This window comes from Zootoca vivipara, chromosome 5, assembly GCF_963506605.1.
Source record: "Zootoca vivipara chromosome 5, rZooViv1.1, whole genome shotgun sequence".
NCBI lineage: Eukaryota > Metazoa > Chordata > Lepidosauria > Squamata > Lacertidae > Zootoca > Zootoca vivipara.
This window is the reverse complement of record NC_083280.1, coordinates 54418971-54432225: the sequence shown is the minus strand read 5'-3', so window position 1 is coordinate 54432225 and position 13255 is coordinate 54418971. Positions and strand designations below refer to the sequence as shown.

General features: G+C 40.9%; 1 protein-coding gene across 2 annotated transcripts in view; it reads right to left on the bottom strand.

Annotated features, from left to right (window-relative positions):
- The window catches only part of WDR11 (WD repeat domain 11), a 68190-nt gene that overhangs the window by 37353 nt on the left and 17582 nt on the right, over positions 1-13255 (bottom strand). For both annotated transcript variants that reach the window (XM_035137577.2, XM_035137578.2), the window contains exons 6-11: positions 12554-12719; positions 10089-10203; positions 8877-9072; positions 7342-7445; positions 6984-7160; positions 4063-4147 (exon numbers count right to left, since the gene is read on the bottom strand). In XM_035137577.2, the coding sequence (XP_034993468.2) occupies positions 4063-4147; positions 6984-7160; positions 7342-7445; positions 8877-9072; positions 10089-10203; positions 12554-12719 (843 nt within the window). The remainder of the gene's footprint in view (positions 1-4062; positions 4148-6983; positions 7161-7341; positions 7446-8876; positions 9073-10088; positions 10204-12553; positions 12720-13255) is intronic.

Below are 13255 nucleotides of genomic sequence, written 5' to 3'. Positions count from 1 at the left end.
ATTTGTAACAGCCACTTTAACTACGGAATGGAAAGATATAAGGTGCTACTGGAAGGAATTTTTTTTTATTTCGTATGGAATAGAAAGATATAGAATCTCGCAACTTCTTAACTTCTGACTAACCCAAGGCAACCTACTCAAGTCACTATTTAATATTAAATTCATACAGCCTCTGTGAGGAAATGCGGCCTGAAGAAGAGAAATAACTGCTAGGCTCTCCTTTCCCTCCACCTTGCTATTTTCCCTCCACCTTGCTTATCAGTTCAACAGTTCTGATACACACGTGCTCGTTCTAATGAGCACCTGCATGCACAAAAACATCCCTCAATGCATTCAGTAAAGCCCCACAGAGCTTTAGAGCAGGACTAGCTGAGGTGCTGCCATCCAGATGTTTTTAACTACAACAACTCCAGTCATCCCTCATCATGCTGGCTGGGGCTGATGGGAATTGTAATCCCCAATTTTCGGATATCACCAAGCATGCACCCATTTAGATGAATACCTGCTGGAAGGGCAAGATGCTCACTGAGTAACCCCAAGCCATTCACTTTTTCTTAAGTCTACTCCAGGCATGGCCAAACTTGACCCTCCAGATGTTTTGGGACTACAATTCCCATCATCCCTGACCACTGGTCCTGTTAGCTAGGGATGATGGGAGTTGTAGCCCAAAACATCTGGAGGGCCAAGTTTGGCCATGCCTGGTCTACTCTAATCTACGTTGCAGGATTGTTGCAAGGATAAAACTGGTGTGACCACACAGAGTGCCTGAGCTCTTTGGAAATACAGCAGATTTTATTTTATTTTTAAAGGAAGGAAATGGTTGCTGACTATGTCCACATACCCACACTGTTCACATTTGGGAGTTTACTCTATTTGATCCGGCAGGACTTGGTAAGAAAAATATATGGCAGGCACTCATTTGTAAATCAGTCCCACAATGCATACTGACAAATATATTTCAAAATATCCAAGGGAGCTGGCGTTTGTCCACAGACAGCTTTCTGGGTCATGTGGCCAGCATGACTAAACTGCTTCTGGCACAATGGAACACCATGCCGAGTGCCAGAGTGTACAGAAACGCTGTTTACCTTCCCACCGCAGCGGTACCTATTTATCTACTTGCACTGGTATGCTTTCGAACTCTTACCTTTTACCTTTCAAAATATCCATAATTTCAGAACCTATATACAATAATAATAATAACCTATTTCCCAAAACAGAATTTATTTTGTTTACTTCATATATAAAACAGAACAATGAATAGGTTCCATGGTTTTGTAGCTAGAAAATGTAAAATTCAGTTGCATTTTGTCACTCTTCTGTCCATCATTAGAAAAATATTTTTTATTTCACGCACTTCTGAGGTAGCCCCAATAGTTACGGGCCACGTGCAAATTTCGGTTAAATTTAATTTAAAATCTAAAATGTTCAAAACGTTTTTTAATACTTGATTGCATTTAAGATTGGGCTTTTCCAATGCCCAAACTAACATTATCAATTATTAAACTGAGAAAAAGATGAAAGTATAATTATGTTACAGTTAAGCATATAAAATTATGTAAGACACTTTTCAAACTGCAATGAGATGAGACATTTTAAATAGTTTTAAAATTAACTTTGGGGAAATATTAGCACTAATGTTTAAAGCATTAAATGTTCCAATATTAATATAAAACATGGCAGGATTCAAAAGACTCAAAAAGCTAAGCAACAGAATATCAAAGTTACAGTAGCACATGATGGAAGAGAAAATAAATTAGACAAAGATTAAAAGCAAATACTCTTTTCCCTAGACATTGCTCTGTGAAGTAGAAATCCTCTATGTGAACTTGGCAATAAAGCTCACAGCAGATTTTCATGATCACCCACTTCTAGTTAACCGCTTCTTGTGTTTTGATGTCTTTAGCAGTGATATAAGCCAAAGCGATTTGGTCTGCCACGTGCCATGGATTAATGTCATGTTGTACTGTATTGCATAAACCACTTTCTGATTTGCTTGTAGCCTGAAAAAAGCATTATTGGAACCTACTGTGCTATCTCTGTGCACAGATAACAGAAAAAATGTTTGTCACAGACATTTTCCCCCAGCATACCACACCCTGAAAGGTTGTGGCAAGTTTTGTTTGTTCCTTTAAAAAAGATCAGCATGTAGGTACAAGAGACCAGTAGTTCAATCAGCCCCGCATATCTGTGACTAAACACCTGGTGCTTCAAGTACAAATGGGTAATTGTGTATTAAAATTGCATGCTTGTTTATTTCTATCTTGACTCTGACCAGGAGTTCCATGCAGGTGAGTGAAGCAGGAGCACAGCTCTGCTTTGCCAGCCAGATCAATGACTATACTGGCTGCAAAGGAAGTGGATTCACTTCCTCCTCGGGTGGTATATAGAAGCTGAATAGGCTGGCAAAGCAGGGGGAAACTGAATTGCTTTGCCAGGTGGACCAGCTTCTATGCAAGTACCACCCAAGCCGTGGGCCCAGAGACACTCTGGGTGAAGGATTGGCTTAGGCAGTTTGAACTGTCTCCAACAGCACTTCCCTTTGGAGGGTGTGCCGTTGGGGGGGGGGCAGAGGAAAGAGGAACAGAAAAGCACCATTTCCTGGTAATAATGAGAGCGGCACCTATGGGGAAAAATTGAAGAGGAATCCTTTGATTAAAAAAGAGCAGAGTACAAATGTTTCCAAGCTAGTAACTTCTGGAGGCTTTGCAACAAGTCTGGTTTACTCTAGTTTCAGATTTCACTGAGATGCTCACAAAACATGCTGAGCATGAGACTGTATCCTCTTGAATTGTTACCTAGGGGTAGCAACTCATAAGACTGTATATCTCCTTGTAAATGCAGTTGTAGCACAAAAGTAAGTCTCCGTGGACAGATTGATCTGCAAAGAAATATGTCACAAGAATCGTAGCAACAAGTGACTTGTACCAGCCAGCTTATTATTCCATATCCTGAAGTTTTACTTTTAAATAAATAAGCAGCCACGTAAGCCTAAGATACAGGGACGCGGGTGGCAGTATGGGTTAAACCACAGAGCCTACAGCTTGCGGATCGGAAGGTCGGCAGTTCGAATCCCCGCAACAGGGTGAGCTCCCGTTGCTCGATCCCTGCTCCTGCCAACCTAGCAGTTCGAAAGCACGTCAAAGTGCAAGTAGATAAATAGGTACCACTCTGGCGGGAAGGTAAATGGCGTTTCTGGGGGCTGCTCTGGTACACCAGAAGCGGCTTTGTCATGCTGGCCACATGACCCAGAAGTTGTACTCGGCCAATAACGTGAGATGAGCACCGCAACCCCAGAGTCGGTCACGACTGGACCTAATGGTCAGGGGCCCCTTTAAAGGTAAAGGTAAAGGGACCCCTGACCATTAGGTCCAGTCGTGACCGACTCTGGGGTTGCGCGCTCATCTCGCATTATTGGCCGAGGGAGCCGGCGTATAGCTTCCAGGTCATGTGGCCAGCATTACCTTTACCTTTAAGCCTAAGATCAGTAGTGAAGGACTGTCAGGAGGTTCAAAGGACTGGGACACCTTTTTCCTGTGCCACTTATTTTGTCCCCCCCCCCACACACACACAGATAAGGAACAAAGACACAGGACAAACAGTGGGATGAGAGTTAAGAGTTCAGCAGTCCATGGTCTTCCCATAGCTGCTGGTCCTCCATTCCTCATTTCAGACTTCCATGGTCATTTGGGGCTTTTGTTTAATACAAAACGCAGTCAGGAGGAAGAATTGTGGAACTGCCTCGCACATAGTATGGTCCTTATAAATAAAGCTGTAATCAAACTCACATTAGACATAAATTCTCTATGCTGCAATGTCTAGGGACACAAAGGCTTGTGTTCAGCCTTGATCAACACACACATTAGTAACCAATTCAAATATTTATAAAGCAGAACAGTTTTCACAGAAGTATGGCTCTATTTGCAAAAGAAAACTACCCTATTGAACAATCTTCCTGCATACTATTTTATGATTAAGCCAAATGCCAGCATTGCTTATAGCACATTAAACACTTTAATCTTCCTTTCTCCAGAAAATCAACAACTATTTAAAGAAACTCACTTGACTTCGCAGGAATGAATGCTTAACTCTTTGTGTAGGAGCCCACTGGTAAGGTTATACACCAAGACCGAGCCATTGCTTGTTCCTGCAAGAAGTCAATTGAATATTGTCAAAATTTACAGAAATCACATTGACATTTTAATTTAACTATGTCCCCCTCCCCACCACAAAAGTGAATCTCTTATTCTTATTTTTCCACATAGTTTCCTTTATTCACTCATCCTCAAGTGATGGATTAGATTGCTAGGCAGGTTTTACATCACCCACCCACAACCTTAGGCCCAATCCACTAGTAGTAACTACACTAGCCTTGTGCGTAAGAGCTCACCAGGTAGCCATAGGCTACTTAGACTACTTCCATGGAGGCAAGTGAGTAGTGCAGTGGAAGTGAAATGGGCCACTCTCACTCCTTTGCTACCAAAGATAGCGTCCAAGGAGACCAGGGGGAAGGAGCTTCTCCTTCTCTGCAGCAAGCATGGAAATTCAGTGAGCTGGCAGAGGAGAGACAGAATGTTCCACAACCCCTCCACCAGCCAACTACATTTCTATGTCAGCTGTGAAAGAAGGAAAGTCCCTTCATCTACAACCAAATTAAGAAATGAAGCAGGCTGGCAGTGGAGGGACAGATTTTTCTGTCTGCTCATTTGGTAGAAGCTACTCCGCTTTCTTTAACCAGGCTGCTAACATCACTAACAGCCTGTGCTTCCATGTTGCTTGTGGAGAAAGGAGCCTGTCCTTTTCCACAGCCAATACTAAAACACAAGGTACTGGCCTCTTAGCAGGCATGTGACTTTTGCAGCCTTTTTTTCTCACAAGGCTGAAGGCATGCTTCATAAATAGTAGCACTTGGGTAGGTAGTGGTGTAGAAGATAATCCAAGTAGACAGACTTTATACAGTGGTACCTCGGTTTTTGAACGTAATCTGTTCCAGAAGAGATTACCATTGGACTTCCAAAACGTTCGAAAACTGAGGTGCAAAGGGTGGTCTGCAAATTCAATAGAGAAAGTTGGGGGGGGGGACTCAGCGGAAGCCATTTGACTTCCAAGGTGCGTTTGAAAACGGAAGCATTTACTTCTGGGTTTTTGGCATTCGAAAACTGAAATGTTCGACTTTCAAGACATTCAAAAACTGAGGTACCACTGCATATTCAAGTAAGGAGGGTGCCAGACCATAAGTAACCTTCATGGCAGAATCGCGATAGACTGATTTTGATTTATTACCTTGTCATTACACAAGCAGAATGAATGCATTGAACTTAGAACTAATTTCATACATAAACGCTACATAAAAGGCAGTGAGAAACTTGCCACAGTAAGCACCAAACTTCAACTTGCGTCAGTACTGAACCTTCAAAAATCTATTGTGCTGTGAAAAAACTAAGACAAGCCATGACAATATCTGAGTGGGCACAATTTGGATTTCTTCACATAGCATGGGATCAGGTCAGCCATTATACACTGAATCCATTAACTGCTTTCAGAAGATGTATTTTAATACCTCACTAAACCAGTTTTAGGAATACATTATATTAAAACATAAGCCAGGACTTAATGTGCTGATTGGCATTTTGGAGCTAGAGTTAAGCAGGTATTTAGCTGGGGTCATTTAAATTCACTGCTCTTTTAGCATTTTGTTTTTTAATGAGTGGGAAAATGCATTTTTAGCCATACTAAACGTTTGTCTTAGAATGGAATACAAATCACAAAATTTATAATGTATATGGCAGGAATATCAGATTCAGATTCATTTATTATTACGGTCGAGGACCAGCTCTTAGAAGTAAAATAAAATAAGAATAAAATAAAAATAAAACGGATCCCTTTGAAAAACAGTTTCCGGGAGCATAACGTATAAAAGTTGCTTTGAACAAAATGTAAAAGAAAATTATTAATTATATAACAGTGCTAAAAGTTTAACCCTTAAAATAGTGGCTGCAGAAAGCTGAGCCTAGCTCGCTCGGGGTGCCATTGAGGAAAAAAATCAGACGGGCTGGGAAGAAAGTCTGAGTCTGCATATTTGGGCACAGAATCGGGCGACCGCCCTGGTTGTTTTCAGGTCTTTGCCTAGCAAGAGCAGGTTGTATAATTGCTTTTCCGGGAGGCTTGCTAAGCTCACCAGTGTGGGGTCCAGGATCTCCCTTCGAGCTTCTTCATATAGGGGGCATCTGAAGAACAGATGCTCAGGGCTTCCTACTTCCCCCAATGGGCATACGCAGAGTCTTTGGGCGTATGGGATTTTTTTGTAAAGCCCCTCCAGCACAGGCGTGGGCAATGCCGCGCTTCTGGCAAGTGTAAAAGCCCTTCTTGTGTTTTTTGACAGGAGAAAGGAGAGGTAAGGTGCCGGGGCGGCTATATCTCTCTCGATTTCTCCAGTTCTGTATTCAGGGCATCTTGAGCAGTCCTGTTGTCTTTCGATGTCAATGATTCGTTGTCTGACTGTTGCTTTAGCTTGCCTTAGGTCCATCTTTAGGAGGGCTTGGGGGGCAAGGCCCATATTCTGGAGAGAGTTCAGAACCTTTAGCTGCCAACCGGACTGGAACTGGTCACATAGGATCAGTGGCACAATCCCTTGGGGTTTCAGATTTAGAGCCAGCCATTTATAGATTGATGATAGGCAGATTAAAGCCTCCACTCTCGTCGTTCCCGTTTCGAGTCTGACCCATGCGTTGGATACGCATTTGGGGACGTGGTCGTATAGTGGTTAGTACTCTGCGTTGTGGCAGGAATATCTAAGAACAGGAAAAACTTTTTCTCTCTCTTTTAAGACAGCATTTATTCTGGGAAGTAATTCAAGCAACTCAAGGGCATGCTATTTCAGACAGCAATAGTCCCCAGACTGACACACAGTTTATCACACAAACGTATCACTGCAAAAAGACAACCTGAGCAATATATTCAACTGTACTGTTTAAGACACTTACCGACAGCAAGGAGAGGCTGATACTGTTTTAAGTTTTTTGTGGTAAGAGGTGGGCACATGCGGATAGCAAAGGGAGGCAAAGGGAGTCCCGAAAGAAGCCCTGTTAGCAGGAACTTTAAATGCACTTCTTGCAAACAGTAACTTTTTTGCTGCTCTTCGGTAGAAAGTGTGCCTTGCCCTGATGTACAATATAACAGAAAAAGCAAAATAGATTTCATGATGCATGATTTGGCCATAAGCAATTACCAATCTCAAAACTGTGAAACACAGCTTTTTGCTTTAGAATACTATAGTAAGCTAAATTAGTTACCAAAGCTGCAGTAAAATATAGAAGACTGTTATGGCTCACATACTCTTACCTATCATATTATCCAGTGACAGGTCCGGAAGTTTATTCTGAGATGCCCCAACAGGTATTCCACAGAATGAGACCGGCGAGTACAAAGGTGATGCAGTTGAATTGCTGCAAAGAGACAATTACATGTGAAAAGGACCTAGGAGTCTTGGTAGACCACAAACTTGACATGAGTCAGCAGTGTGATGCAGCAGCTAAAAAAGCCAATGCAATTCTGGGCTGCATCAATAGGAGTATAGCATCTAGATCTAGGGAAGTAATAGTACCACTGTATTCTGCTCTGGTCAGACCTCACCTGGAGTACTGTGTCCAGTTCTGGGCACCACAGTTCAAGAAGGATACTGACAAGCTGGAACGTGTCCAGAAGAGGGCAACCAAAATGGTCAAAGGCCTGGAAACGATGCCTTATGAGGAACGGCTTAGGGAGCTGGGTATGTTTAGCCTGGAGAAGAGAAGGTTAAGGGGTGATATGATAGCCATGTTCAAATATATAAAAGGATGTCATATGGAGGAGGGAGAAAGGTTGTTTTCTGCTGCTCCAGAGAAGCGGACACGGAGCAATGGATTCAAACTTCAAGAAAGAAGATTCCACCTAAACATTAGGAAGAACTTCCTGACAGTAAGAGCTGTTCGGCAGTGGAATTTGTTACCAAGGAGTGTGGTGGAGTCTCCTTCTTTGGAGGTCTTTAAGCAGAGGCTTGACAGCCATATGTCAAGAATGCTTTGATGGTGTTTCCTGCTTGGCAGGGGGTTGGACTGGATGGCCTTTGTGGTCTCTTCCAACTCTATGATTCTATGATTCTATGAATTACAATAAAACTGAAGCATGCTAACATGCTCCAGGATGTCCTATGCAGAAAGGTTCCGTTTCTACAAAAAGGAGCATCCTTGATTCTCAGTGGCTGGAATTAACAATTGCTTAGTCCCCCACCCTGATGGTATTCCTTCATGAAACGAATGGCATTCATGTCCAGGGGCAAGAGTAAAACACTGCACATTACTGCACTGTTGCAATGAATGGCTGGTTGCCCCATTCTGTGTCAACTGAGATCCCTTAGAGTGGCTCATGTACAGATGACACCAACATGCTTCACCTCTTTGCTATATACAAGTTTGTCCTCTGCGCAGACACAGCTTGTTGTGATCATGCCTATTTAAATTGATGGAATTATATTGAGGAGCTAGCTGAAATCTTTTAAGAATGAGAGCTCATTTTATGTCAACACTGATTTTGAAGGTGAGAGAATAATACACGAAACAAGACAACCCATGCTGTATCACACAAGTGCAATAAGCCTACTAATTGTGACATAATACACACATTAGTATAAATAATATACAAGTCTTGTTAGCCATAGTCATCTGGCTGATATGCTGCTCATTTTAAATGACAGCTTTGCTGAACAACAACCCTTGTTGTAGAAATTTGTACTAAACAACATGGTTATAAACATTAGAAATGAAGCAGCATAGTCAAGTCAATATATTTCTTGTGTTTAAACTACTAATTAAAAAAACCTGAACATTCAGTAAGGTTACCTAGTCCGTTGACTTCGGCCTGAAATGGTGGACTTCAGCTCCCATATCATTACTCTACCATCACTGACTATGAGAGCTGCAGAATTTTCATTCACAGGACAGCACACCATAGTGAAGGGGCGAACGGTCTTGGTAACTCTGATGGCATCACACTGACTTCGTAAGTCATAGACCAGCTCCTGAATGGGGTCAGGTTCTGCAAATGTCAAAACATGAGATAGCAGATATGCACAGCTTTCAGTCAAATGTAGCAACCGCCAGGCTCTTGTGCTAATTCTGCTGGTTACCACTGTTATATCTATAGTATTATAGAAATGGACAGTATTTTTTATAATATTGAGATACACAAGATAAACTGGGAGATTTGAAATAGAGGCAGCTCCGTGCACTGGAAAATTTACATAATAAAGACATAGTAACTAGAGATGTGGGTGGTGCTGTGGTCTAAACCACTGAGCCTAGAGCTTGCTGATCGGAAGGTCTCCGATTGGCAGTTCGAATCCCCGCGATGGGGTGAGCTCCCGTTGCTCGGTCCCAGCCAACCTAGCAGTTCGAAAGCACGTCAAAGTGCAAGTAGATAAATAGGTACCACTCCAGTGGGAAGGTAAACGCCGTTTCCATACGCTGCTCTGGTTTCGCCAGAAGCGGCTTAGTCATGCTGGCCACATGACCCAGAAAAACTGTTGACAAACGTCAGCTCCCTCGGCCAGCAAAGCGAGATGAGCGCCGCAACCCCAGAGTCATTCATGACTGGACTTAACTGTCAGGGGTCCTTTACCTTTACCTGTTAACTGATTACTAAAAAGACCTTTGGAATGTGAGGGTACAGGGTACATTTGTCACATCTACAGCTTTATGTCTTCCATACCCTGTTCAAGTCTATTTTAATGAATCTGTGCCAGGGATCACTAACCTATTTCAGTGTGAGTGCTACATATATTGCTGGTCAACACAGCTATATTTGCCAGTGGAATGCAAGGCCAAAGTTAGTATTGCACTCATCTCCATCTCAGCATTGGGCTTGATGGAGGGATTTTATTTGACTTATGTAATTGAATATCTTCAAGGTATTTACTACGCTGGAGATGATACAGCTAGGAAAATTGATGGCCAAAGTTTTAATAAGAATAAATGCAAATTTTGGTTGTAACATTGAATTTGTAACTTCAAATGCTAGATACCTAGTTCAGTAGACTAGAGTAGTTTGCTCACCTGGATCGTCATTTAATGTACTGTTTATGCAACCAACAGATCTGCGAACTCTCAAAGTTATACAGCCATTTTCATGCAGGCAAAACAACCCATCACGCTGAAAACATGGGATTACCTAAACAAACAAACAAGAACCCCCAAGTTTAATATTATTCTTCATGTTTCTATTGAAATCATACCCTCAATATTAATAAACCTGCACAAATCAGATAAACAAGAGAAGCACTTGTTACAGATATCTCAAACATGCTAAAAGTTTATTGCCCCATTATTCACTATGGAATAGGATGGGACTCATTTTTTTAAAAAAGCCTACTATTTTATTAGACAAACAGAAATCTGTCAGTCCATTTCCCCCAATTATACACACACTTGTACATGTCACAGGGTAGTCTGGCAGGTTACTTGCCAAAAACAAATGACTTGAAATGTTAATTATTAATGCTAATAATTAAGTTACTGCTTAGAGTAAATGCACACTTAACATCATATAAAGTTAGAATGATTACGGGTGATCACAGTGGGCAATTTCCCTGGAAACAGCAGTGGGCAGTACTCATCTAAATAAGTGCACAAGCAGCACTTCAGATTGCACAACAGGACATTTCCCCCTTCTCCTCCACCCACATAACCCTAAATCTGATCTGAGGCTCCCTCCACCCTCTGGACAGGATTTGGGGGCAGCACAGGGTACACAGAGGGAGTGAAGAAGGGCTAAATTGCCATTGTACAAGATGAAGTTGTTCTGCTCATGCAATAACTTAGTTTAACACCGCCTACAGAACTTGGATAGGAGAACTTTAACTCAGCACCGCCACACCTTAGAATTTGCATAGAAAACCTTGGGTATATATGTATAGTGAGTACATTCAGTTTAAGAAAACTGCACATTATATGACAACCAGCAGGTACACCACTTCTTTAAACATCAGGTGAGAGGCTCTATCCAACCCGCTCTTGCAAAGACAGCTTCAGCTGTTCCCCCATACCGAGCACAGCAGAGAAAGACTAGGGAATGAGATTAAAAAAAATAAAATGTCTGACAGGACACCCAATTACATGCAGCTTTGCAATGAACGATTTTTCAGATGTCTTGAAAGCTGATTATAGTTATTTATTATTATTTAGTTAAAACAATATTATTGTTTAATTATAATGGGGATTTCAGCTACTCTGTCCTAATACACATGAGTTTTGGTATCAATGGAATCATTCAGGTTTTAATTTTTTCTTAAAATGAGAAACCTTTTCTTAAAAGGTTTATTAACCTCTGATGTCATAATCACATGAAGGGGAATTTTATTTTTTATGAATACATTCAAAATAGCACCATCTTAGCAGCCATAAATGCAAGCCTTCCACATAAGTGAGCAAACACACACATTTTAGTTTCAGACAAAAGCTATAAAGCTTAGCATTATTTCTTTTTAGCTCACATAAATAAAATATTCTAAAAGATCAAGGCAGCTCAGATAAGGCTTCAGACATGACTTAACTGCCTAACCAAGCTGAAACAGATGTTCAAATAAGCTTGTGCCTTTGTTGGAGGAAACTTCTACACAAGTATAACATGCTATTTCTTTTCACTATGGGGTTGTTTCCACTTTAGTAATTTTTATAATGCCATCTGTTAGATGGAATTTTCTAACAGACACTAAAGAGCTGAATCATTGGTCATGTCAGACTCTTAATTTTCTCATACCTTACTGCTTTTCACTACACATTGACTGCAAGACTACCAGCATCCAAACTCACAATAAAAACCCAGGAACTGCTTATTGTATTTGTGGAATATATATATATATATATATATATATATATATATATATATATATATATATATACATACATACATACATACACACACATATACACACACACACTACACACACACACACACTTTTTGCAAAGCCAAGCAATGCCTACTTGGAAGTACAGTAAGTCCTATTGAGTTCAATGATTTGGATTACAGCCTTATGTTCTATTCTCCATTTTGTGACCACAATCCTCAACAGCTCACATCCATCAAATTGTCAACAATTATTCTGGAATAGTGCTAACAAGGAGGCAAAAGTGATCTCAAGGTTATAGCTGTCAGTTGCAATGCCCCTTCAAGGTTAGTTTAGTTTTTTTACCAATCAACCTCTGCTTTCATGTTCCCCACTGACTCACAACTTTTGTATTGGATGATTATTTCACACATCCAATGTATCAACAGAAACATCTGTATTCCATAAGGAAACAGAGCAAGTGAGCCAAGGCACTACTGGTAAGTCTCAATAAAACCTTTGGGAAATGCTTTGTGGAAGAAACAAGCTTATTTAGCACAGGGCTGCATTTAGCCTGCAAATTAAAGTGTTTTGTCTCTTGTGTCATCTACAGCTTTGGCCAAATACAGGGCAGAATGGAAATCTAAAGATAAAATGAAAACGAAGGCATGCACAATGGCAAGATGGATTTATTACCTGGAGGAAAGGCACTCCTGTTCTTTCAATTGCTATCACACCTACTGTCTGGTTTACTTCAAGGTCAAGAATCAAGATTTCTCTTGGGTAGAGTAACAACATGTAGTTTCGCTTGGAAGGCAGGTAGGATAGCTGAAGGCAGTCATTCAGTGTTACTGATTCAGCACTAGACACATCATAAATAAGTCTTATTAAAATACATTTCATTGCAAAGGGACTAGGTTTTCAAGTGTTCCAATACCCAAAATGCAATCCATGATCAAATGAAACAGCTATATGTAATCAAGCTTTGCAAACAGCTACCAAGCCCATCTCAGATGCTTCTCTCATCAATAATTAATCATGCAACTATAGAAGCAGCATCTCTCCATGTTCTTAAGAACAGCAAAGTCATTACATTAGTTACTAAGGGAAGCAGTAAGCATTTTTTTAAAGAGTTTTGCCAGGGCCAAGAAAAAGAGGGTTCTTTCATTAATTGAGCAGACATATTGGTTGGATAGTGAGAACAATCTTACAGGTTACCGTATATTCAAGTACACACTTAAGTTTTAAGTATAAACCTTAACATGTAAACTGTGACAAATGTGCCTTTGGAAACATAGTACAGGGAGTACATAAATCCAGGCTCCCTACATGGGTTTACAACCACCACCATCACACCCCTTTAGTTTTTAGCTACAATAACCCACCTGTCATTTTCAA